Here is a 25,702-nt window from a genome sequence, read left to right as displayed (position 1 = left end):
CTTTGAGAAAATCTTTTTCTGTTTCACTATCCAGTGACTATTCACTGACAGTTCTAGCATGATCACTCTCACTGTATGGGAGACATTAATGAGGGTAACATTTGATATGGGCCGTTCCCTTACCCCCTTAGCGGTCAGCAGGCAAAAAGATCCTACAGGGCATATTCCCTTTTCCTGTGGTGTGGCATGAAAAGGCATATGGTCTCAGATGTGGCTCCGCCAGGAGCACCCACACTCTAAAGGGAGGACAGAGGGGCTGCTAGTGTGGTGTGACAGGATAGAGGTGGTAGTTACTCATACCACTTGGCTCCCCTGTTGATGAAAGTGCCTTCAGAGATATTGAACTTTTCCCTGCCTTTCCGCTGAACAAGCCCAACCTACAGAGATGACAGTTGTTCTATTGTCCAACCAGAAGAGAGAAGGTTCACTGCATTGCTGGGCATGGGCCATTCATTAATTCATTCATTCATCTGCTCATTTACCTGGTATTTATTAAATTTTGATAGCGTGGTAGGCCTATGTGGTTAAAAAGATATTCATCTTTTTAAGAGTCCTTTCCTCCAAGTAGCTCACAGCTAGTGGAGAATAGATATGAAAAATATTTATAATACAATGAAAGAAATAATACAGTGTAATAAAAGCTATGATAGAAATATCTGCCAGGTCCTAGCTGAAGCATAAAAACAGATATAACTCTGACTTATCAGTAACTTCCTTGGATTCTAGAAGATAGAAAATTGAATTTTTGATTTGTATTCAGCTCTGTTGGAGTCCCTCAAGATTAATATCTACTTATATCTCTTGTTACATTTCAAGACAGAAAGTTAATTTGAGGGAGAGCATTTGTAAACAATTTACTATACCAGTGTCAGTACAATGACAATAATAATAGCTAGTGCCATTTATTGGGTGCTTCCCATGTGCCAGGTGCTGTTAAGCCCATTACATACGTCATCTCATTTAATCCTCACAACAATCCTATGAGGTAAGTATTATCGTCTCTTTTATATATGTTAAGATTTGAGGCTTGGAAAAAGACAAGTAACTTTGCTTTATAACTTTGTTTTTGTTTTACTCTTTCCCCTACATGGTAAAATCTGGTATGTGTAGTTTCTTTGAAGTGCCCCTTTGTGAGATTTGGGACCTCATGCAATATAGGTTTTGGCATCACAAACTTTAGAGGCAGAAGGGGAGTCTTAGGAAGTCACATTTTATAGGAGGAACTGATACCCAGAGGAGTTCAACATTTCAGCCGTTATTCAGTTCTCTGGGTTCTCTACTGGGAGAAAAGGCTTTTGTCTTCTAGGCCAGTAAGTATTACTGCCCCAAAGCTACAGGCTCAAGGATGTGCAAACTCTAGGATTTAGTACAATCATCTTTACTAAATGCTGTTAAACATTTCAGCCAACAACAAAAATATTCAAGATGGAGGCACCTGGGTGGCTCAGTCGGTTAAGCATCTGACATCAGCTCAGGACATGATCTCACAGCTTGTGAATTTGAGCCCTGTATAGGGCTCCGTGCTGACAGCTCAGAGCCTGGAGCCTGCTTCAGATTCTGTGTCTCCCTCTCTCTCTCTCTGCCCCTTCCCTGCTCGTGCTCTGTCTCTCTCTGTCTCTCAAAAACAAATAAAAAATGTTAAAAAAATATTCAAGATGAAACAAAATTAATTTTTTAAAGTTAGGAACACAGTTCCTAGCTCAACATCAGAATTTCATAGCTGATTCGTTGATAAGGTGCTTTATCCAACAAATGCCATGTACTGTCATGGTGAACAAGATAGCACTACCCAGTAGTTGTTTACAATTTAGTAAACAAGGGGCAGACATGAAATCAAACAAAATAACTATGAACAGGTATGTACAAAGATCTAGAGAGTTATAGAAAGTTGTAAAGCACTGATTCTCAACTGGGAGTTAGTTCCACCCCCATACACCTAGCAGACATTTGGCAATGTCTGGAGACAATTTTGACTGTCACAACTAGGGGAGAGGGTGCTACCAGCATTTGGTGAGCTGAGGCCAGAAATGCTGCTCACTGTCCTAAAATTCACAGAACAGCCTCCCATAAGAAAAACTTAGCCAGCTCAAAATGTCCACAGGCCTTACGTTGAGAAACTCCAGTATAGAGCCAGCAAAATATATTCTACAAGGGATGGGGGAGGAGAGTAAAGCTTAGGGGGTTGGTTATGGAAGAGTTTACTAAAGAGATAATGATTGGGGTTGGGAGAGAGGATCCCCAGCAGAAGGGACATGTGCAAAGCCACATATTGGCATATTTGGGCAATCCCAAACACCAGAGGAATTGTTGTGGGCATTAGGACTGGACAGCAGGCATTCCATAGGAGCTAGACATTCAATGAAATCTATTGAGTTAGAGAAAATCTGGTTCCGTGATGGCTCTTTATATGTTGGTCACTCAAGAGCACAATCTAGGTACAGATCTCTGTGAACTAAAACTGCCCAAGAAAGCTGTTTGAAATAAGGCTTTTCTCATCTTGTTCCTTAGGTCCTAGGGTTTTCCAGGCATTTGTTACTTTCTCAGAAATAGAGTTGGGGCTGTTTCAATGGAATGTGAACTCTGAGAGGTGGGATAGGTCTCTATTAAAGCCACTCAGGTGGGGTCTCAATACTGGGATCACGAGAAGAGATGATGTGGTTATTTCTCATGCATTATGCTTATAGGCAGATGATGATGTTTATTTATTTCCTCTTTCATAGAGAATCCCAGTCCAGAAATGGGAATATGTGAACCTTAAGATTAGACTGCCACCTTGAATCTAATTGGGTTGCCTTCCCTCTCCCCCCCCCCCCCACAAAAAAATGGGGGTGAGTGGGTAAGCCATTCCAATCAGGCTTTCTCTCTCTCTTAAGCTAATGATCAAAGCAACTGACAAACTGCCACGGAATCTGCTAGAACTCACTCTGGCCTTGCCCTATCCCCAGCTGCTGAACTTTTCTTCCTTCTGTCATGCTCTGAGCCCATTCTTAGCAAACTACCAGGCACCTGATTCCTGGTCTGCAGCTACCCTCGTCCTGTTGTGGTTTGATTCAAGTGCCTGCCTCTGTTCCCTGGTGGCCCAATGATAGAGCTTAATGGAGGTGAGTGACCCTACCTTAACTCATTTAATTTTCTAGGCATAGTGTGGAAAACAAGATCACAGAAGGGGGTATGGATCTTACAGCATGAAAGGAAATTCAGGGAACTATTTAATTTATGACAGCTTATAGCTGCTATACTCTCTTCAGGTTTACTCTACTTGGTAGGCAAGTAATGATACCTACATAAACTTTTGAGAAATTAAAATAAATGCTATACAAAAATTTACTTTCTCTATTAACTAATCCCTTAATTTAATTCATTAATTTTTTTATAGTCTAAAGATTGTTTTATTTCAGTATGCATGGATCTGTTCCATCCTTTTCCTTTTAAGTTTTAATTCTGGTATAGTCAACATACAGTGTTATATTAGCTTCAGGTGTGCAAAATAGTGATTCAATAATTCTATGTTACTCAGTGCTTATCAAGATATGTGTACTGTTAATTCCCTTTACCTATTTCACTCATACTAATCACTTTTATTTTATTTTGTTTTATTTTATGTTTATTTATTTATTGAGGGGGGGCAGAGAGATAGGGGAGCAAGAATCCCAATCAGGCTCTGTACTACAATGTGGGTCTCGAACTCACAAACCATGATATCACGACCTGAGCTGAAATGAACCGAGCCGAAATCAACAGTCAGACGCTTAACCAACTGAGCCACTCAGGCACCCCTAATCACTTTATTTTAGATTGAAAAAATTTATTATGTATAACTTGGTTTGCTAGTTATACTATTACATGTGGTATTTTATATTTAGAACCAAACTGATTCTCACAGGGGTTAAACATTTTCTTTTTTGTCTTCCAGTTATTTCATTTTAGCTCTAGCTGCATCTTCCAAAATTGATGAATTAAATCTTTTTTTTTTTTTCACTACAGCGAGGTCTGGAGTTATTGATGCCTATTAGAATTCTGAAAAGTTATAAACGGAATTAGCATTAGCTACAATATCATTTTTAAAAATTTTAATTCCAGTATAGTTAACATACAGTGTTATATTGGTTTCAGGTGTACAATATGGTGATATGCCAATTCTGTACATTACTTGGTGCTCGTCACAATAAGTGTACTCTCTCTAGGGCACCTAGGTGGCTCAGTCGGTTGAGCGTCAGCCTTCGGCTCAGGTTATGATCTCGCGGTCCGTGAGTTCGAGCCCTGCATCAGGCTCTGTGCTGACAGCTCAGAGCCTGGAGCCTGTTTCAGATTCTGTGTCTCCTTCTCTCTCTGACCCTCCCCCATTCATGCTCTGTCTCTCTCTATCTCAAAAATAAATAAACGTTAAAAAAAATTTTTTTTAAAAAGTGTACTCTCAACCCCCTTTGTCTTTTTCCCCCCCATTCCCCAATCCACCTCCTCTCTGGTAACCACCAGTTTATTCTCTGTAGTTAACAGTCTGGTTTTTAGTTTGTCTCCTTTTTCTTTGTTAATTTATTTAGTTTCTTAAATTCCACATATGAGTGAAATCATATGGTATTTGTCTTTCTCTGACTGACTTATTTCGTTCAGCATTGTACCCTCTAGATCCCATCCATGTTGTTGCAAATGGCAAGATTTCATTCTGTTTTATGGCTAAGTAATAACCCACTGCATATATTATACATACTACATCTTCTTTATCCATTCATCTGTCGATGAACACTTGGGCTGTTTCCATAATTTGGCTATTGTAAATAACACTGCAATAAACATAACGGTGCATGTATCTTTTCCAATCAGTGTTTTTATTTTCTTTAAGTAAATATCCAGTAGAATTACTGGATCATATATGGTAGTTCTATTTTTAATTTTTTGAGGAGCCTCCATACTGTTTTCCACAGTGGCTGCACCAGTTTGCATTCCCACCAACAGTGCACAGGGTTCCTTTTTCTCTATATCCTCGCCAACACTTGTGTTTTTTATTTTAGTCATTCTGACAGGTGTGAGGTGATATCTCATTGTAGTTTTGATTTGTATTTCCCTATTGATGAATGATGTTGAGCATCTTTCATGTGTCTATTGGCCATCTGCGTATCTTCTTTGGGGAAATGTCTATTCATGACTTCTCACTTTAAATTGGATTATTTGGTGTTTTGGTGTGGAGTTGTGTAAGTTCTTTATATTTTTTGGATATTAACCCTTTATTGGATATATCATTTGCAAATATCCTCTCCTATTCAGTAGGTTGTGTTTTAATTTTGTTGAGTTAAACATTTTTAATTGAATTCCTTTAAGATCTCTTCAGAGCTAAAATTAAGGACGTTATATTCATTTGAACCATGTTTTCCTGACAGACAAAAGAAAATGTGTATTTACAGAAAGAAAGCTGAAAAAAACTCACTAAAATTCATCAACAAGAAATTTTGACACCTGAATCATGTTCTGATATATCATATCTATCAGCTTCTACTTCTTATAAAGTTTAATTAAACATATATTAAGCATTAAGATAAGATTCCTCAGTTATGGAACCTTTAGGTTTGCTCTTAGTCTTATCTGTTCTTAGCTGTTGAAACAGAGTTATACCTATTTTGTTTATAATTTCTAGAGGGAAAAGTAAACAATACTGTCTACTCCTACTATACTCTTATTACTATTGTCTCTTCCCACAACATTCTTATTAAGGGGAAGTTAGTAAAAGTAGACACTTTTTCATAACAGTTAAAAATTTGTGTAATAGTGAGCTTCCCATGATTTCAAATGTTCAGGGAGTAGCTAGAAAGGAGTTAATTAAATGACTTATGATCTCTTTCAACCCTGACAAACTCTGGTTAAATGAACAAGTTCATAATCTTTCTTTCTTATGTGAAAGTGACAGGGCACACGAAGCATGCATATATTTTGCTCTGGTGCTTGAGCTGTTTGTGCCACATAGTTTGTTTTAGATGAATTATATTTCTCTGCTCTTAATTCTCTGCTCTGCTAATTTTTCAGCAATCTTCCCATCAGAGTTTTTATTTTTTTTTATTTTATTTTATTTTATTTTATTTTATTTTTTTTATTTTTTAAAAATGTTTATTTATTTTTGAGACAGAGAGAGACAGAGCATGAACAGGGGAGGGTCAGAGAGAGAGGGAGACACAGAATCTGAAGCAGGCTACAGGCTCTGAGCTGTCAGCACAGAGCCTGACGCGGGGCTCGAACTCACAAACCATGAGATCATGACCTGAGCTGAAGTCGGACACTTAACCGACTGAGCCACCCAGGCGCCCCCATCAGAGTTTTTAAAAATTACTTTGAAGAAATGAAAGCTGAAAAGCAACTAATGCCCTTTAAAAAAGGCAACAAATCCCTTTAAATATTTTGCTGATCCTGATTTCAAAAGTTCACAATCCAAAACTTTTCAGGAAGAAAAAAAAAAAAAACCCTGGGAAAAATTAAGCATTTTTTTCTGCAAGTTTCCAGTAATTTCACTGCTCTACTTCGTCCTTGCCTTTTCTCTCCTTATAAGAATATGCAAGGTGAGTAGAAGGAGGTGGATATGCTTTCTTAAAAGTGATTGCTGCCATCCAGGAGCTTTCTAAGGATGAATTCTTATCCTGGACTTGAATTTCTTTTCTTCTGCCTTAAGGTTAGGCTTTCTCTAAGGAGCTGGCAGTAGGTGTGATTTCCTAAGGTTTCCAGGTAGAGAAATTTCAGAATCTCCTTTGTTTTTCAATTCTATTTTTCCCTCTAGAGCAGTGGGAAATTGTTCCAGCTGTTTTGCCTCACAAGTTTGATCCACTTATGAATTAAATTGCACAAAACATTGATTTGCCCTCTGCTGACTCAATGATTAGGAAAATGGGCTTTGGGGTCAGATAATCAGTTCAAATCCAGGCTCCACCACTTAATTACTGTGTGATCCTGGCAAGTTATTTAACCTCTCTAAGTTTCAATTTCCTTAAAAATGGAAGAATAATACTGATCTCATATGGTTGTTATGAGGATTAAATGAAATAATGTGCATAAAGCATTTCGCACAGCAAACGGTCAGTAAATATTAGTTAATATGATTAAAATAACCTTATTTTATAGCAGAGGCTATATTCTTGAAAGTCAGAGTAATTGGCAAAACATCAATTGGAAAGATACTAATAATAAAATAACAGGGTCGTGTAGATAGCTCAGTTGGTTGAGCATCTAATTTCGGTTCAGGTCATGATCTCATGGTCTGTGAGTCTGAGCCCCACGTAGGGCTCTGTGTTGACAGCTCAGAGCCTGGAGCCTGCTTTGGATTCTGTGTCTCCCTCTCTCTCTACCCCTCCCCTGCTCATGCTCTGTCTCTCAAAAGTAAAATAAGACATTAAAATAATTAAAATAATAATAATAAAATAACAAAAAATCATATAATGTCAACAATAACATTAAATATATATTTTCATATCATAAAATTCACCCTTCTAAAGTTTACGATTCAGTGTTTTCTCACAGTCACAAAGTTGTACAACCATCACCACTATCTAATTCTAGAATATTTTTGTCACCACATAAAGAAATTCCATACCCATTACCAATCACTCCTCATCCCCTGCCTTGTCCTAGCCCTGGAAACCACTAGTCTACTTTAAATGTATTTTTAAAACACATGGAATAAAAATTCCTAAATGGCATCCATTTCCAAAACATACTGCATTCACTAGGATTAAAAACTAGCTCTGGTAGAGACAATCTTTCTCTTAAATTGCCAACTGGCCAGGTTCTCCCACAAGTTCTATCATATTCAGAATGCATCTAATTTTAAGTTTTCCAGACAGACTGATTAGCTTAAAACGCAATGTTGTTTTTGCTTGCATATTCCCTGAGGGGCATATTTTTATGAGTTTTGTCTTCTAAGCACATACTGAGAGGGTGGAGAATAACAGATTTTTTCCTCTTTATTTCCATAGAATTGCCCACTCAGCCTAGAACGAAAAAAGGGAATAAACATAAAAACTTTTTTTGTTATCTAATGGTTAATGGAACTTAAATGAATCATTAATATATGAAAGGATGGTAAATTAAAAAATTTTACTGTACAATAAGACCATGGGAGATAAGACTAGAAATATGAGTTTGCAACATGTAGAGAATTCTGAAATCTGCCTTTTTAATAAAACTAAAAACACCACATAACTTATTTTGGTATGCTATGGAAAGCAAAAGAAGATATTTGAGGCAGGGAAGGGTTAGCAATTATTATTAGTTCTATTATTATTAACTAGACTTTATAATTGATTAGATGATGGGGGAAAAAAGAGAACACCCAAAGATGACTCATATTTCAAAACTGGGATATTGGTGGTGCAACAGAAATAGGGAAGCCAAGAGCAGGAACTGATTAGGGAGAAAGAGGAGTTATGTTTCAGGCTTATTGAGTTTCAGGGACCCTGTTGCGAGCTCAAAGATATGGGCTCAGAGATACAGATTTGGGGAGCTCACCTTTATAGCAGTTGTACACAAAGTTTGGAATGAATGGCTTCCTTGGGAATAAGAGAGTACAGAGCTAGAAGAGAGCTGAAGATAGACCATAGTGATTGTTTACACTTAAGAAAGTGGAAAGAGGAAGAGAAACCAACCAAGGCAGAGGAGTGGTCAGAGAAAGGAGAATTAGAACAGAATCATGTCACAAGAGCCAAAGGGAAGACCCAGTAAGTTAAGAAGGATGAAGATTGAGAGTAGGTCATCAAATGAGTATTTAGCAAACTCCATGGCAAGCTTTCAGAAAACAGTTTTTATAGCATGCTGGGGTAGAGAGTTTGTTACAAGAGCAGAGATTCAGACAAATTATTTTAAGTAAGAGGTAACCAAGAGGTAACCACACTGACCATGAGGATAAACATCCATGACTCCAACTCTTTTGCTGAGCCCCTACTATGGCAAGGCATTGTGTAGGCATACGAATCCAAGAAGAGTCCTATAACAGTGCTGTGGTTAATGTAATACAGCTACTCTCCACATTTGTTTCTCTCTATAATTCTTGTCTCTAACAGCTTACTGACTCCACCCTACATTTCTCCATGTCTTCTGTTTAAAATTTAGCTCCTGGGGCACCTGGGTGGCTCAGATGGTTGAGGGTCTGGCTCTTGATTTTGGCTCAGGTCATGATCTCACAGTTTGGGAGATTGAGCCCCATGTCAGGCCCCATGCTGACAACAGCTACTTGGATTCTTTCTCTCTGCCCCTCCCCTGCTCACGCTGTCTCTCTCAAAATAAGTAAACTTAAAATAAATAAATAAAATTTAGCTCCTAGATTCTGTTTTCTTTATGAGTATTCATGCCATGACCTTTCATGTTTCAAATTTTTAGGATTTGCTTCAACTGCCAATTTCCTGATTTTATTTTCAAAGTTAAATTCGCAAGAGGTTCTATTTTGCCCAGATCATCTTTTCCATTAGGTCACACCTTGGGTTGTTGAACAGTCTATGAAATGGGTCAGAATCCTACCTGTATTTTATTTATCTGTGGCTTGGGAGAGAGAGTAAAGGCCACATGATGAATGTAGTCTTGACCTTTAGCATGGACTATAGGAATGTCAGCAACTACAATTAACACATCTAGTAGGTATTGGGGATGCATCTTGGTTTAAAAATCCAAGTATGCAAAGAATAGTGCATAACCCTTTCCATAACACTGCTTAATATTGACTTTGAGTCTCCATTCCTGTGGGCTGGAGAGAAATTCAACTTGTAATCTTTGGGGACAGACATGTGCACTGATTACCACTGGTCAAGGTGGTGTATGAAGGACATACTGAAATATCTCTATCCCCCCTCCCCCAACCAAATACATAGAAATGTTGGTTAAAGTGCCAAAAACAATTTAAGCTTAGGTTTTCAAATGGTAGAATAAAAATAGTGATTTTATTTCTTTTTTGCTCAGAAACTCATCCTTCTTTAACTCAAAACTACAAGGAGAATGAAAACTAGACCAACTCTATTTGCAATACAACTAGAGACATCTGTAAGCCTAGACCACAACCCTTTGAGGAAGGATGCTTCCTTTTTTTTTTTCCAGAAGAAACAGAAAGCAGGAGGACTAGGGGTAAGGTGGCAGACCTTTGACAGAATAAGGCAGCATATTCTCCAAAATAATTGGGCTTACATGCAGTATGCTTAGAGAACAGCTTTAAATGCCTTTATGACCACAGTAAATACAAGAATGCAAAGCCAGGTACATAAAACAAGAACCACACAAGTAACAATTATATATATGTGCTGGGTCCCAATAAACTGAAAGCACTTTTTATATTCCCCATCATATCTTTAACACACCTTTTTTGGTTACCTTTGAGAAGGAAGTAGCCACATTCAAATGAGTTAAGGTATAAGAAATAAAAAGGACCACAAACTTTATTAAAAGTAAATAAACGTAACATACAATATGTACAGATGGCACATGGTGCCAATTTTATTTGTAGTTATTATAGTACTCCAACTCATGTTTACAAGTTAAACCTTTGTCACAGCCTTGGCTAAATCTTGAACTAGTGCAGAATTTAGTTGTGCTAGAGTGCTGATCTTAGCATGCTTAGATGTGGCATACTTGTTCTTGATAGTCATGTGCTTTGTAAGCCCACGATTCACCATGACTATATTCTTAGCCAGGTGTTGCATAATATTTAGAAGGGATTCTTCAGTGTATGACAGGTAATGCTGTCAAGTTGGTGTCCATTCACCATTGTCGAGAATTTTTAGTGCCAGGCAAAAAGTTCCTGCTGCAATCTGAGAAGGAGGAAAGTGCACCATATCGTAATCCAGCATAGTTAGTTCCATCAGGTATTTGGCCAAAGTATGTTGCTCAATACCAACCTCTCCAATCTTAGATGCTCTCTGAAGGAAATGCAGGGGTAGAGGGCAGCCCAGACCAAAATGTAAAGATGTTAGAATCTTCATTTCCATCTGTCTGATTTGGTGCTTGGTGTAAGAGTTGTCAGTCACAAAAGCAAAGTTACCAATTTCTGGAGAATACATTTCTTCCTATTTACTTGCAATAAACCTGGCAGTGACAGCAACCAGCTACATCATCTTCTTGGGTACACAATTATTCTGCATGAGCCGATCAACAAGGGAAACAGTCATGTACATGGTCTCCTGCAGTAACCTGAATTTATTTGAACCTGCACTAGCCAGTCAATTAGGATGGTTCTCATGTTTCCAGTGACTTCACGACCCAGTAGGTATTTTGGTCTTACTGCTTGCTCTTCCTCAAGTTGTCTCAGATAAGCATAAATATCTTTCACATATTCACTACAAAGGTTTGGATCAGCTCCATCTTCTGCATCCACATCATTCACTGTAAGAATTACATCAGTGAGAGCCTGACACAGATATTCTTCTGCAGGAGCACATCCAGACGTTTCCATTGGGCTTGGAGATGGAGTAGCAGCCAAAATAGGCTCCGGAGAAAGTTTTTCTTCTTCTTCTTTTTTTTTTTTTTAAATTTTATTTTAACGTTTATTTATTTTTGAGACAGAGAGAGACACAGTATGAACAGGGGAGGGGCAGAGAGAGAGGGAGACACAGAATCGGAAGCAAGCTCCAGGCTCCGAGCCATCAGCCCAGAGCCCGACGCGGGGCTCGAACCCGCGGACCGCGAGATCGTGACCTGAGCTGAAGTCGGACGCTAAACCGACTGAGCCACCCAGGCGCCCCTGTTTTTCTTCTTTAACAGGCTCATGTTCTGGCTCTGGTTGTGGCACAGGTACAGACACAGCCTCAGGTGCTTTGAAGTTTTGGTATTTTTTTAGCAATAACTTTTCCAGGAGCCAAAGTTTTTGCTTCCTTTTTCAGAGGCAATTTGGCTTGTGGCTGTTCACTGACTTTGTTACCAAGCATGTGATAATGGATGCTTAGGAATGTAGATTTTGTACAAAACAAGAGTGATACAGCTCTCCAAAGGAAGTGCCAAGATCCACAAGCTCTTGTAGGGAACAATGAGAACAGGCAAGCAGGCTAAAGCAGGAGCTTTTAAATACCCTTTTGTCACCAAAACTGGAAATATAGGAAGGTGAAATTGAACAAGGACAAATAAGCCATATTTATGGAAAGCAGTCTGTTGGTGAGGAAGAGTGGAGGGGACAGACTGCATTGTAAGCAACTCTGCAGTGCTGATCGTGGGGGAAAGTGAGGGCTATACAAACTCATACACACATTGTTTCATAAAGAAAATAGCCTCAAATATGGTCCTGTCCCCATCCTCTTGCAAATTTCATATAATAGCTGATTTTGGAAAAACTCACCTTATTCAAAGATGTTTAAAGAAACAAAAAATAAACAGCGCCTATAAAAAAGAATGGGAGAAAATGTCCAGAGCAAAGCACAGAGAGCTAGAAAATGTCGTTGGAAAGTAAGAAAAGGAAATTAAGAGGAATGGAGGCTGAGTAAGAAGCTCCAATGTTTGTCTGATAGAAGTTTCAGAAAAAGAGACTGGAGAGAATGGTGGAGAGCTAATATTCAAAGAGAAAATGGTTATATTAGATCCAAGCAGGCAAGATCCAAGTTTGGAGAGATCAAGTGTCAGGGATAGGGAACACAGGTGGAGTGTGAAACTAGGGAACAAAGGCCTAGGAACATAAGCCAAAGCACTTAGACCGAAAGAGGTGAAAATATAGGTATGGGAAGAGAGCAACAGAAAGAGTCATCAATGAATGGAATTTGATGATGAGTTAAATAATTTTTACCCATGTTCCCCTGACAAGAATAGATATGAATATGAGTGAAACTAAATCCACAGATAAAAGTAAATACAAACTTCTAACTGGGAAATGGGGGGGGGGGGCTAAAAATGAGAAAGCAGTTCTGGATACTCATATTTTCGAGGGGGTGTACAGCAGATGGAGAGAACTCTGGTTCTAGAATTCTTTGGATTCCCTTGATTCTACCACTAACTTGAGTATCACAGCAAGTTCTGAATTCTAGTTTCCCTTTCAAGAGCATGAGATGTAACCCATGGGCCAATCCTCAGGGATTCTGCCTCAGATAAAATCTTCTGTCTATATTTAAGTTTTTTATCCTTCAGAGGACATAATATACAAGTTGAAAAATAGTTTATACACATTTAACATTTTTTTCTCCCATAATAATCTTCCTCACTTTTGTCTGTCTAAGGTATAATCTTTCAAGTCCCATCTTAGAGATCCTAGATGTTTCCCTTGACCAACCCCCTAGTCAAGTGCCAGGGACCCATCCATTATGTTCCCCTAAAACATTCTTATCTTCATCATGCACATTATCATCCTACGTTGAGGAGGTCTCATCTCAGTCCCCATTTTAATTGTCCTGAATCATAGAATTTCAGCTTTAGCATTTACTTAGGAAAGAGTAAGAATACACAGAGCTGGCCATGGTACATGCTGGGAGCAATGGGTGCTTGTATTTGAAAGTCTGGGGTCGGCAAGGTCATTTTAGGACTTCTGGTAGAAAACTTCATAGGAAGCAGAGCCCAGAATTCTGAAATCTGAGCGGTCAATAGTTATAACTATGTCCTCCCACAGTTAGTCAGACAAGCCCCACTGGGCACCTGAGACCCCAGGAATTCAATTCTGGTAAAGATGTGGCCTGTGAGATGAAACTATAGCCCCTCCTTGCACAGACAGGCCCAACCCATGGCTGGTGAGATAGGATACAGATGAGTGGAATGGAACAGAAAAACAGTACCCACCTAGACCTGGGCAATACTGGTCCTTTCCTGGGCCTTACTTTGAGGCTCCTAGTCTGAGCCTTCTCCAGTAATGTTCCTCTTCACAAGACAAGGAGCCCATGAGACTAAGGAGCTTATGCCCTCTCCTACTTTGAATCACATACTGTGTATCCAGGACTCCAAAATTCTCTGCCCAAAAGATTCTGAGCCCACCTCTAGGGCCTCCATAGCTCCCAAAGGCAGCTGTGTGCCCAAAGGGCACCTGTGTGTTGGTGTGTGTGTGTGTGTGTGTGTGTGTGTGTGTGTATGAAGCTTGGTTGTGTGGACTGGGCTTTCCACACATGTGATTATGAGGTATACGGGACAGGGTAAAGGGTTCCCTGAGAAGTGAAAAGAAGAATGGGCCAGGGGCTTCTAGTTGTACTTTATCCTCACCTATAAATGTTAGTGGAGACCCAGACGTGAGCAGCTTATGGGCAGAGCCTCTCTCTAGTTTACGCATTTTAATGCCCTAGCAAGTATGGGCATCAGGACAGAGCTAGCATTATTGAATACTTACCTCATCAGACTCTTAGGAATTGAGATCGAAGGCATTTCTGGTGGTTACACATGAAATAGTAGTTATAATATAGCATTCAACAAGATAGGATACTGTTCAGTATAAAAATTTTGGCTCTGGAATCAGTTATGGCTTCAATTTTTTTAAATTGAGGAAAAATTTACATGACAAAATTAACCATTTGAAAGTGTACAATTCAGTGAGTGACATTTAGCATATTCACAATATTCTGTAACTATTGCCTCCATCTAGTTCCAAAATATTTTTAAAAATTGTTTTTAACATTTATTTATTTTTGAGACACAGAGACAGAGCATGAGTGTGGGAGGGGCAGAGAAAGAAGGAGACACAGAATCTGAAACAGGCTCCAGGCTCTGAGCAAGCTGTCAGCACAGAGCCGGATGTGGGGCTTGAACAGTTTTGCAAGTTCAATAGTTGTTTGTGGAGTTCTCCCTGGAGAACTTAGTGACGTCAGTCCTGAATTCAATTTTTTCAATTTTAAGTACTAAACTCAGTTTAGTACTTAAAATTAAAATTTGGGGATTAAGCGTATTTGGTGTAGGTGAGAAAATAAAATGAATCTAGCAGCTGCTAAGGGCTCATTGCAACGTTACTCTGTAGAAAAGTGTGTGATGGTTACCATTTCAATCAATAGAAAGGGTTGGGCTCCTTTTCCAGTTTAATCCTTTCCCTGACTACTCCTGTTTCACTGATTTTTTTTAAATGTTTACTTATTTTTTGAGAGAGAGAGAGAGAGCGTGCAGGGGAGGGGCAGAGAGAGAGGGAGACAGAGGATCCAAAGCAGGCTCCACGCTGACCTCAGAGAGCCCGATGCAGGGCTTGAACTCATGAACTGTGAGATCATGACCCAGCTAAAGCTGGACACTTAACCAATTGAGCCACTCAGGTACCCCATACTGATTGATGTTCTTAAAGTCTTATCTAGAGCCTCTACTGAGTCCCAAAACCAAAATCCCAAAAGTGTTTAGAACTACAGAGAAAAAAAGAATTTTTTTCCTGAGTACTCTTCTCAAAATGAAAGGTGGGAAATACTAGGTAATTATAGCACCTGCTCAGTTCATTGAGTTCCAACTTGGACATCCAAGTCTATCTAGAATAAATAAGAGTAGATTTGCTGGCTTGAGATGTCTGCTTGATTATAAAAAGAATGGATTATGGAAATCATTCAGAAATGATGTGTTGCTTCTCTACAATTGCTTCTCTTTTGGAAAATAATCTTTCCTAACCTTCTCACTTCTTTTTTTTTTTTTCTGTTTGTTTTTTACAACTTCCTTTTGGGTACATAGTCATACATAGACAGAGGTGGTCACGTAGGTGATATGATTAGAGCAGAGCCAGGAAAGCAACATGTAAAAGAAATTTTGCATACACAAGTCTGAAATTCTGTGATTTAAGATGTATTACTTTGGGGCTGCCTGGGTGGCTCAGTTGGTTAGGCATCCAACTTTGGCTCAGGTCATGACCTTGTGGTTTGTGGGTTTGAGCCCTGCATCAGGCTCTGTGCTGACAGCTCAGAGCCTGGAGCCTGCTTTGGATTCTGTGTCTCCCTTTCTCTCTGCCCCTCCTCAGCTTGTACTCTGTCTCTCCCTGTCTCTCAAAAATGAATGAATGTTAAAAAAAATTTAATGTATTACTTTGGGATTGGAGGGGAAGATCACAGAGTAGGAAAATCCTGAGCCCACCAACTTCCATGGACATATCAAGGCTGCAAGCACATATAGAGCAACTCTCTCAGAGAATGACCTGGAGCCTAGCAGCCAAAGATATAATTAAAGAGCCACACTGAGAAGGGCAGGAGGGAAAGTTATGCAGTCTGGTTGGAAACCAAACGTTGGTGTGGTGACCTGCAAGGAAGAAGGATAACACGGGCACTGAAGTCCTTCCAGAGAAGTGAGGGGTTCAAGTCCCATATCGGGCACCCTGTGAATCTGCACTGGGGAGAGAAGTCCCCATAACATCTGGTTTTGAAAGTAAGTGGGGCTTAACTCTGGGAGAATTGGAGGGTTATAGGAAACTGAAACTCCACTCTTAAAGGGCCCACAAACAATCTCTCTTGCTCCAAGACCCAGCACAGAGATAGCTGTTTGAAAATCATGTAGCGTATAAGTGAAGGATATTTATTGATTAATTTTAGGTGTGTGCTCACAGGGCAAGGATCTGTAGGAACCTTGTCCAGGAAAAGAAGCACAGAAGGCACCATTTTTCTTGCCCTCCTTCAGCCTAGTTGACTTGATGCTGGCAGGTGCCAGTTCTGACACTCTCCATCTACCTTGCTAGTACAAATTGCCTGTCCCTGTGTTCCCCCGCAGACCCACAATGCCCAATCTGCCTCACCAGGTGTTCCCCCCAAGTGGCTGCACCCTCAATCATCACACCAAGCAGGCAGCCTCAGCTGGGACTGGTGCCTTGAAAAGTGACTCCTGTCCTGGGAGGCAGGGGGGCCAGACCTGCCCACCAACACACCTGCAATGGTCACAGCCAGGCCTTGCAGCCAGCTACACCCAGGACCAGCCACACTCACCAGCATGCTCAAAGCAGTTGCAGCCCAAGCAACAGGAGGGCACATGCAGCCTACACAGGAAATACCCCTACAGTGCCTGATTCTGATGACCAGGAGGGACTGCATTTCTGGGCCCCACAAGATGACTTCTATATAAGACTACTACCTTCAAGAATAGGAAGTATAGCTGATAACAGACAGACAAAATGAGAAGACAAAGAAATATGTTCCAATGAAAGAACAAGATAAAACCTCAGAAAGAGAACTAAACAAAAAGGAGATAAGCAATCTACGTGATAAAGAGTTCAAAGTAATGGTCATAAAGATGTTCAATGAACTTAGAAGAAGAATGGAAGAACTCTGTAAGAACTTCAACAAAGAGATGGAAAATAAAAGATAGATAGAACCAATCAGAGCTAAAGAATACAATAAATGAGAGTGTTGCCAACACCCTGGAGGAGAAGCAGAGGTCATTACTGAATTTGAAATATTTAAAGTGGATACAAAATTGAATTTGAAATATTTAAAGTGGATACAAAACTGTTTCAGCAATGCAGACAATTAACTGTGTTGTTGTGGGCAATGGTGCCTTTGCTAAAACATGTCTCCTGATATCCTACACAGCAAATTACCATCAGAGTATGTACCGACTGTTTTTGACAACTATGCAATCACAGTTATGACTGGTGGAGAGCCATATACTCTCGGACTTTTTGATACTATAGGGCAAGAGGATTATGACAGATTACGACCGCTGAGTTATCCACAAACAGATGTATTTCTAGTCAGTTTTTCAGGGGTCTCTCCATCCTCATTTGAAAATGTGAAGGAGAATTGGGTGCCTAAGATAACTTACCACTGTCCGAAGGCTCCTTTCTTGCTTGTTGGGACCCAAATCGATCTCCGAGATGACCCCTCTTCGATTGAGAAACTTGTCAAAAGCAAACAGAAGCCTACCACTCCAGAGACTGCTGAAAAGCTGGCCCGTGACCTGAAGGCAGTCAAGTATGTGCAGTGTTCTGCACTCACACAGAAAGGCCTAAAGAATGTATTTGATGAAGCAATATTGGCTACACTGGACCCTCCGGAACCGAAGAAGACCCACACGTGTGTGCTGCTATGAACATCTCCAGAGCCCTTTCCATGCAGCTGGTGTCAAGCATCGTACTAAAAGCCATGTTAAATCAAACTAAAGATTAAAAATTAAAATTTATTTTTGCAATAATGACAAATGCCCTGCACCTACCCACATGCACTCATGTGAGACAAGGCCCATAGGTATGGCCCTTCCCCCCTCTCAGTACTAGTTAATTTGAGTAATTGTGTATTGTTAGAAAAGTGGTTAGTACTAGTTTTTGTTTTGTTGTTTCAAAAAAAATTTTTTTTTTTTTTTTGTTTAAAAGCAAGGCATGCTTGTGATGACTCTGTAAAAGACTAATTTGGTTGTTGGGAGCTGCTTCCAGGGCTCCATTCACTCTGCAGAATAATCTGGAACATTTAGGGTTTTTTTGTTTTTGTTTTGGGGGGGTATGTGTGGCGTTTGTTTTCATTTAGTCATGTTTTTTAAATTCAGTAACCATTTTACAGCCCTTAAGGGGAAGAGGACAGAATAACTCCACATTCCACTTCCTAGATCTAGTTTAGAACACTTGTCCCCCACCTGGTGCTCTTAGGAAGGAGTATAGTAAATAACTCATTTAATAACATACTCCTTTTTGAAAGTTGCCTTTTCTCTATACCCTTTTTTTTTTTTAAGGGCAGGTAAGCTAGTTTATTAAATGTTATATGGACACATACTTGTACATTGATTCTTATTTGACACTAACTTATGATGAAATTCTTATTCTATGTATCAGTATAATTTGTGATGTGTTAGTAACATTGAAGTGGAGACTATAATACTGTTTATCAGTACTTGAATTTGTTATAACATTTTTCATTACTCTTTTCCCTTATCTTCTTTTTTTTAATATGAAATTTATTGTCAAATTGGTTTCGATACAACACCCTGTGCTCATCCCAACAGGTGCCCTCCTCAATACCCATCACCCACCCTCCCCTCTCTCCCACCCCCCATCAACCCTCAGTTTATTCTCAGTTTTTAAGAGTCTCTTATGGTTTGGCTCTCTCCTTCTCTAACTTTTTTTTTTTTTCCCTTCCCCTCCCCCATGGTCTTATGTTAAGTTTCTCAGGATCCACACAAGAGTGAAAATACATGGTATCTGTCTTTCTCTGTATGACTTATTTCACTTAGTATAACACTCTCCAGTTCCATCCACGTTGCTACAAAAGGCCATATTTCACTCTTTCTCATTGCCAAGTAGTATTCCATTGTGTATATAAACCACAATTTCTTTATCCATTCATCAGTTGATGGACATTTAGGCTCTTTCCATAATTTGGCTATTGTTGAAAGTGCTGGTATAAACATTGGGGTACAAGTGCCCCTATGCATCAGCACTCCTGTATCCCTTGGGTAAATTCCTAGCAGTGCTATTGCTGGGTCATAGGGTAGATCTATTTTTAATTTTTTGAGGAACCTCCACACTATTTTCCAGAGAGGCTGCACCAGTTTGCATTCCTACCAATAGTGAAAGAGGGTTCCCGTTTCTCCACATCCTCTCCAGCATCTATAGTCTCCTGATTTGTTCATTTTGGCCACTCTGACTGGTGTGAGGTGATAGCTCAGTGTGGTTTTGATTTGTATTTCCCTGATGAGGAGTGACATTGAGCATCTTTTCATGTGCCTGTTGGCCATATGGATGTCTTCTTTAGAGAAGTGTCTATTCATATCTTCTGCCCATTTCTTCACTGGATTCTTTGTTTTTCGGGTGTGGAGTTTGGTGAGTTCTTTATAGATTTTGGATACTAGCCCTTTGTCCCATATGTCATTTGCAAATATCTTTTCCCATTCCGTCGGTTGCCTTTTAGTTTTGTTGATTGTTTCCTTTGCAGTGCAGAAGCTTTTTATCTTGATGATGTCCCAATAGTTCATTCTTGCTTTTAATTCCCTTGCCTTTGGAGATGTGTCAAGTAAGAAATTGCTGCGGCTGAGGTCAGAGAGGTTTTTTCCTGCTTCTCCTCTAGGGTTTTGATGGTTTCCTGTCTCACATTCAGGTCCTTCATCCATTTTGAGTTTATTTTTGTATATAAAAGTGGTGTAAGAAAGTGGTCTATTTTGTGTAAGAAAGTGGTCTAGTTTCATTCTTCTACATGTTGCTGTTCAGTTCTCCCAGCACCATTTGTTAAAGAGACTGTCTCTTTTCCATTGGATATTCTTTCCTGCTTTGTCAAAGATTAGTTGGCCATACTTTTGTGGGACCAATTCTGGAGTCTCTATTCTATTCCATTGGTCTATGTGTCTGTTTTTGTGCCAATACCATGCTGTCTTGATGATTACAGCTTTGTAGTAGAGGCTAAAGTCTGGGATTGTGATGCCTCCCACTTTGGTCTTCTTCTTCAATATTACTTTGGCCATTTGGGGTCTTTTGTGGTTCCATACAAATTTTAGGATTGCTTGTTCTAGCTTCGAGAAGAATGCTGGTGCAGTTTTGGCTGGGATTGCATTGAATGTGTAGATTGCTTTGGGTAGTATCGACATTTTAACAGTATTTATTCTACCAATCCATGAACACGGAATGTTTTTCCATTTCTTTGTATCTTCTTCAATTTCCTTCATAAGCTTTCTATAGTTTTCAGCATACAGATCTTTTACATCTTTGGTTAGGTTTATTCCTAGGTATTTTATGATTCTCGGTGCAATTGTGAATGGGATCAGTTTCTATATTTGTCTTTCTGTTGCTTCCTTTCTGTTGCTTCATTATTAGTGTATAAGAATGCAACTGATTTCTGTACATTGATTTTGTATCCTGCGACTTTGCTGAATTCATGTATCTGTTCTAGCAGACTTTTGGTGGAGTCTATCGGGTTTTCCATGTATAATATCATGTCATCTACAAAAAGTGAAAGCTTGACTTCTCTTTGCCAATTTTGATGCCTTTGATTTCCTTTTATTGTCTGATAGTTGTTGATCATCTCAACAAGTGCAGAAAAAGCATTTGACAAAATTCAACATCCATTCCCCATAAAAACTCTCAACAAAACAAGTATTGAGGGAACATAACTCAACATAATAAAGCCATATATGACAACCCCACTGGTAACATCATACTTAATGGTGAAAAGCTGAAAGCTTTCCTCTAAGATCAGGAAAAAGACAAGGATGCCCACTCTGACCACTTTTATTCAACATAGTACTAGAAGTCCTAGCCAGAGCAATCAGAGAAGAAAAAGAAAGAAAAAGCATCCAAATTGATAAGGAAGAACTAAAACTGTCTATTTGCAGATGACATAATACTATGCATAGAAAACCCGAAAGACCCCTCCAAAAACTATGAGAACTAATAAATGAATTCAGTAAAGTTACAGGATACAAAATTATATACAGAAATCTATTGTGTTTCTATATACTAATAATGAAGTAGCAGAAAGATAAATTTAGAAAACAATCCCATTTACAACTGCACCAAAAAGAATAAAATATAAAATACCTAGGAATAAGTTTAACCAAGGAGGTGAAATACCTATCCTCTGAAAATTATAAGACACTGATGAAAGAAATTGAAGATGACACAAATGGAAAGATATATTGTGCTCATAATTCAAAGAATTAATATTGTTAGAAGATCCATACTACCCAAAGCAATCTATAGATTCAATGCAATATCTATCAAAATACCAATAGCATTTTTTATAGAACTAGAACAAATAATCCTAAAATTTGTATGGAACTACAAAAGATCCTGAATAGCCAAAGAAATCTTGAGAAAGAACAAAGCTGGAGGTATCACAATCCCAGTTTTCAAACTATACTACAAAGCTACATTAATCAAAACAGTATGATACTGGCACAGAAAATAGACATATAGATCAATGGAACAGAATAGAGAGTCCAGAGATAAATCCTGGCATATATGGTCAATTAATCTATGATGATTAATTGAAGGCAAGCATATACAATGGAGAAAAGATAGTCTCTTCAATAAATGGTGCTGGGAAAACTAGACAGCTAACATGCAAAAGACTGAAACTGGGCTATACCATATAAAGTCAAAATGTATTAAAGACCTAAATGTAATACCTGAAACCATAAAACTCCTCAAACAAAACATAGGCAGTAAACTCTTGAACATCAGTCTTAGCAATATATTTTTTTTATCTGTCTTCTCAGGCAAGGGCAATAAAAGCAAAAATAAACAATTGGGACTATATCCAACTAAAAAGCTTCACAGTGAAGGAAACCATCACCAAAATGAAACAAAAACCTGTTAAATGGGAGAAGATATTTGCAAATGATACGAGGTTACTATCCAAAATATATGAAGAACTCATATAACTCAACACCAAAAAGAAAAAAAAGAAAAAACAAGTAATCGAATTAAAAAATGGGCATAGAAGGTGAATAGACGTTCTTCCAAAGAAGACATACAGGTGGACTACAGACACATGAAGAGATGCTCAATATCACTGGGGCACCTGGGTGGCTCAGTCGGTTGGGCATCTGACTTCGGCTCAGGTCATGATCTCACGGTTCATGAGTTTAAGCCCTGCATCAGGCTCTGTGCTGACAGCTTGGAGCCTGGAGCCTGCTTAGGATTCTGTGTCTCCCTCTCTCTCTGCCCCTTCCCTGCTCATGCTCTGTCTCTCTCTCTTTAAAAATAAATAAACATTAAATTTTAAAAAAAGATGCTCAATATCATTAATCACCAGAGGAATCCAAATCAAAACCTCAGTGAGATATCACTCCACACCTGTCAGAATGACTAGTACAAAAAAGACAAGAAATAACAAGTGTTGGTGAAGAAGTGGATAAAAGGAAACCCTCATGTGCTACTGGTGATAATGTGAATTGGTGCAGCAACACCAGTATGGAGATTCTTCAAAATATTGAAAACAGAAACACCACATGATCCAGCAATTCCACTTTTGAGCATTTACCCAAACAAAACAAAAACATTAAACATTTATTATTGTTTTTGAGAGAGAGAGAGCATGCACAAGCAGGGGAGGGGCAAAGAGAGAGGGAGAGAGAGAATCTTAAGCAGGCCTTGTGCTGTTAGCATGGAGCCTGCTGCGGGGCCAAACCCATGAACTCAGATATCATGACCTGAGCTGAAACCAAGAGTCAGATGCTTAACTGACCACCCCATAAAAACATTAATTTTATTAAAAAGATATGTTCACTCTTATGTTCATTGGAGCATTACTTACAAAAGCCAAGATATTGAAGCAACTTAAGAGTCCATTAATAGATTAATGGATAAAGAAGATGTGATATCTATCTATATCTATATCTATATCTATATCTATATCTATATCTATATCTATATCTATAGATATTGTGACAACATGAATGAACTTAGAGGATATTATGCTAAATGAAAAAATCAGACAGAGAAAGACAAATACTGTATGATTTCACTTATATGTGGAATCTAAAAAATTAAATGAACAAACAGGGGTGCCTGGGTGGCTCAGTTGGTTGAAAGTCCAACTCTTGATTTCACCTCAGGTCATGATCCCAGGGTTCTGGGACTGAGCCCTGTCTCCGGCCACACTAAGTGTGGAGCCTGCTTAAGGTTCTCTCTGTCTCCTTCTACCCTGCTCTCCCCTATTTGTGTGCACTCTTTCTCTCTAAAAAATTTAAAAGAGAAAAAAAAAAAAAAAAAAAAAAAAACCCCGAACAAACAAAACAAAATAGAAACAGACTTACAGATACAGAAAATCATCTGGTGGTTGCCAGAGGGGAGAAAGATGAAGGGATGGGTAAAATAGAGGAAAGGGATTAAAAGGTACAAACTTCCAGTTATAAAATAAATAAGATATGGGGATGCAATGTACAGCACAGGAAATACAGTTAATAGTATATAACAACTTTGTATGGTGACAGATGGTAGCCAGATTTACCGTGATCACTTTACAATGTATACAAATATTCAATCACTATGTTGTATACCTGAACCTAATCTAATATGTATGTCAACTATATTCCAATTAAAAAACATGTTTTAATGTATTACTTTGGGCTACCAGCTCAAAATGGCAGGCTGCACCTACTTGTCCACCTTGTCAAAATCCTAATTTTATAAAATGGGGTGCCTGGGTGGCTCAGTCAGTTAAGTGTCTGACCTTGGCTCAGGATCCTCTGTCCTCCTCTCTCTCTGCCCCTCCCCCACTCGCACTCTCTGTTTCTCTCTCTCAGAAATATATAAACATTAAAACAATTTTCATAAAGTATATATACCAAAGAATAAATCCATAACTGTGCTATAACATAGGGAATAGCTAGCAGTGGACCAAAAACATTAGGGACTTTTGCATGATAATAAAGAAAATGGGATTTAGTGGTATAGAAACCAAACAGCTGAAAAATCTATAGTGCAACAGTAGAAAAACAGAAGATTGCTGAAGTGTTCAGTCTTGACAAAATTCTGTAATGACTCTAAATTTAAAGTCACTTATACTCACAGAAGAATGAGGCTAAAGAAAGGTCAGTTGAGTATCAATTGAGAGATTGGCAAAGATGGACCAATTCAGGCTTATTTTTCACTCAGACCCCAGATCAAGGTAGTTAGCATTCTTTATTGTCTTTCTTTGCCACTCCTTCACCAAAACTGTAGTTCTTCAAATACCCCAAACTTTATTGAAAAGTCTCAGGTCCAACTCCTTATGTTGGTGCAGGTCTAAGGATTGTTAAATCTGAGTTTTCCTGAGTCTTAGTAACTCTAACCTACCTCAATGCTTTTCTGTTCTATATTCTTTTTTTTTGACTTAGGAATTTCTCTTTACTTTCTTGTACACTCAGGTATGCATTTCAAAGGATGTCTGTTACATCTTAATTGGCATTTCTGTGTGTTTTATAGTGGTGGGTTTTCCAGAATAAATGGTTCACAGTATTGCCAGAAATGGAACTTAAGAGTATATCTTTAAGCATTTTTTTTTAAAAGAAAGGCTGAATAGGGAGTATATTCCATTGGAATAATTTCACTTCCAGGAATAATGGCCCTATTTTGTCCTGACATTTGAATAAAAGTTTGTGTAGACTTCAAATTTTAGGTTCCAAACATTTTCCTCTCAGTACTTTATGGACATTTTCTATTATTTGCATTTAATGTTGCAGAAGAGAAATCCAATGCCAGTTTGATTCTCATTTCTTTTAGGAAATCTAAATGATCATATAACTATTCAAGAAGTAAATCAGTACTTCCAGATAATACAAAATCAGAAAATAAAGCATCAATTCTAGAAGGTATACTGGTGAGTTTGACCAAATTACTCAAGGAACAGATAATTCTATTATTTTTTCACAGTCTCAGAGAAGAGATAAAGAAGGCACACTCCCCAATTAATTTTATGCAGTTAGTATTACTTAAATAAGAAAACCAGACAAGGATAGCTTAAGGGAAAAAAAAAAAGAAAAGCAATCTCAGTCATGAACATAGAGGTTGAATCCTAAATAAAATATTACCAAACCAAATCTAGCAGTACATAATTAATATATCATGATCAAGATGGATTAGTTGCAGGAAAAGAAGGTTGGTTTAACATTAAATAACCTAGAAAAATCCTTGCACGTGTGTACTAGGAAACATGTGAAAGAATGTTCATAGTAGCATTGGTTGTATGGCAAAACACCAAAACAGTCCAATTGGCTATCAATAGTAAAATGGGTAAATAAATTTTCATCAATAGAATATTATACAGAAGTTAAAACAAATGATCTTTAGTTCTGTGTATCAACACAGATGAATCTCAAAAATTATGCTGACCAAAGAAAGCAAGTCATAAATACACAAAATATAATTTTGTTCATATAAACATCAAAATAGGCCACAAAGGAAATGATTAACACAAAATTCAGGATAGTAATCATCTCAGGAATA

The 25,702-nt window shown here is 38.5% G+C and overlaps 1 protein-coding gene and 2 pseudogenes across 6 annotated transcripts in view; 2 read left to right on the top strand and 1 right to left on the bottom strand.

Moving 5' to 3' along the window:
* Positions 1–2,839: 2,839 nt before the first annotated feature.
* Positions 2,840–25,702, top strand: part of TRIM69 (tripartite motif containing 69) — a 37,648-nt gene continuing 14,785 nt past the window's right edge. Inside the window, exon 1 of one of the 6 annotated variants that reach the window (XM_042942154.1) lies at positions 2,840–3,101. In XM_042942154.1, coding sequence (XP_042798088.1) covers positions 3,096–3,101 — 6 coding nt within the window. In that variant the 5' untranslated portion in view covers positions 2,840–3,095. Of the gene's footprint in view, positions 3,102–6,393; positions 6,543–10,028; positions 10,084–25,702 lie in introns of those variants that run through there. The other 5 variants (XM_042942153.1, XM_042942157.1, XM_042942155.1 and 2 more) reach the window with 5 other exon arrangements.
* On the bottom strand, positions 10,351–11,404 carry LOC122221332 (annotated as a pseudogene).
* LOC122222093 lies at positions 17,312–17,883 on the top strand (annotated as a pseudogene).

Source organism: Panthera leo, chromosome B3 (assembly GCF_018350215.1).
Source record: "Panthera leo isolate Ple1 chromosome B3, P.leo_Ple1_pat1.1, whole genome shotgun sequence".
Lineage (NCBI taxonomy): Eukaryota > Metazoa > Chordata > Mammalia > Carnivora > Felidae > Panthera > Panthera leo.
Note: the sequence above shows the minus strand (reverse complement) of the source record. Positions and strands in the feature narration are given on the sequence as shown.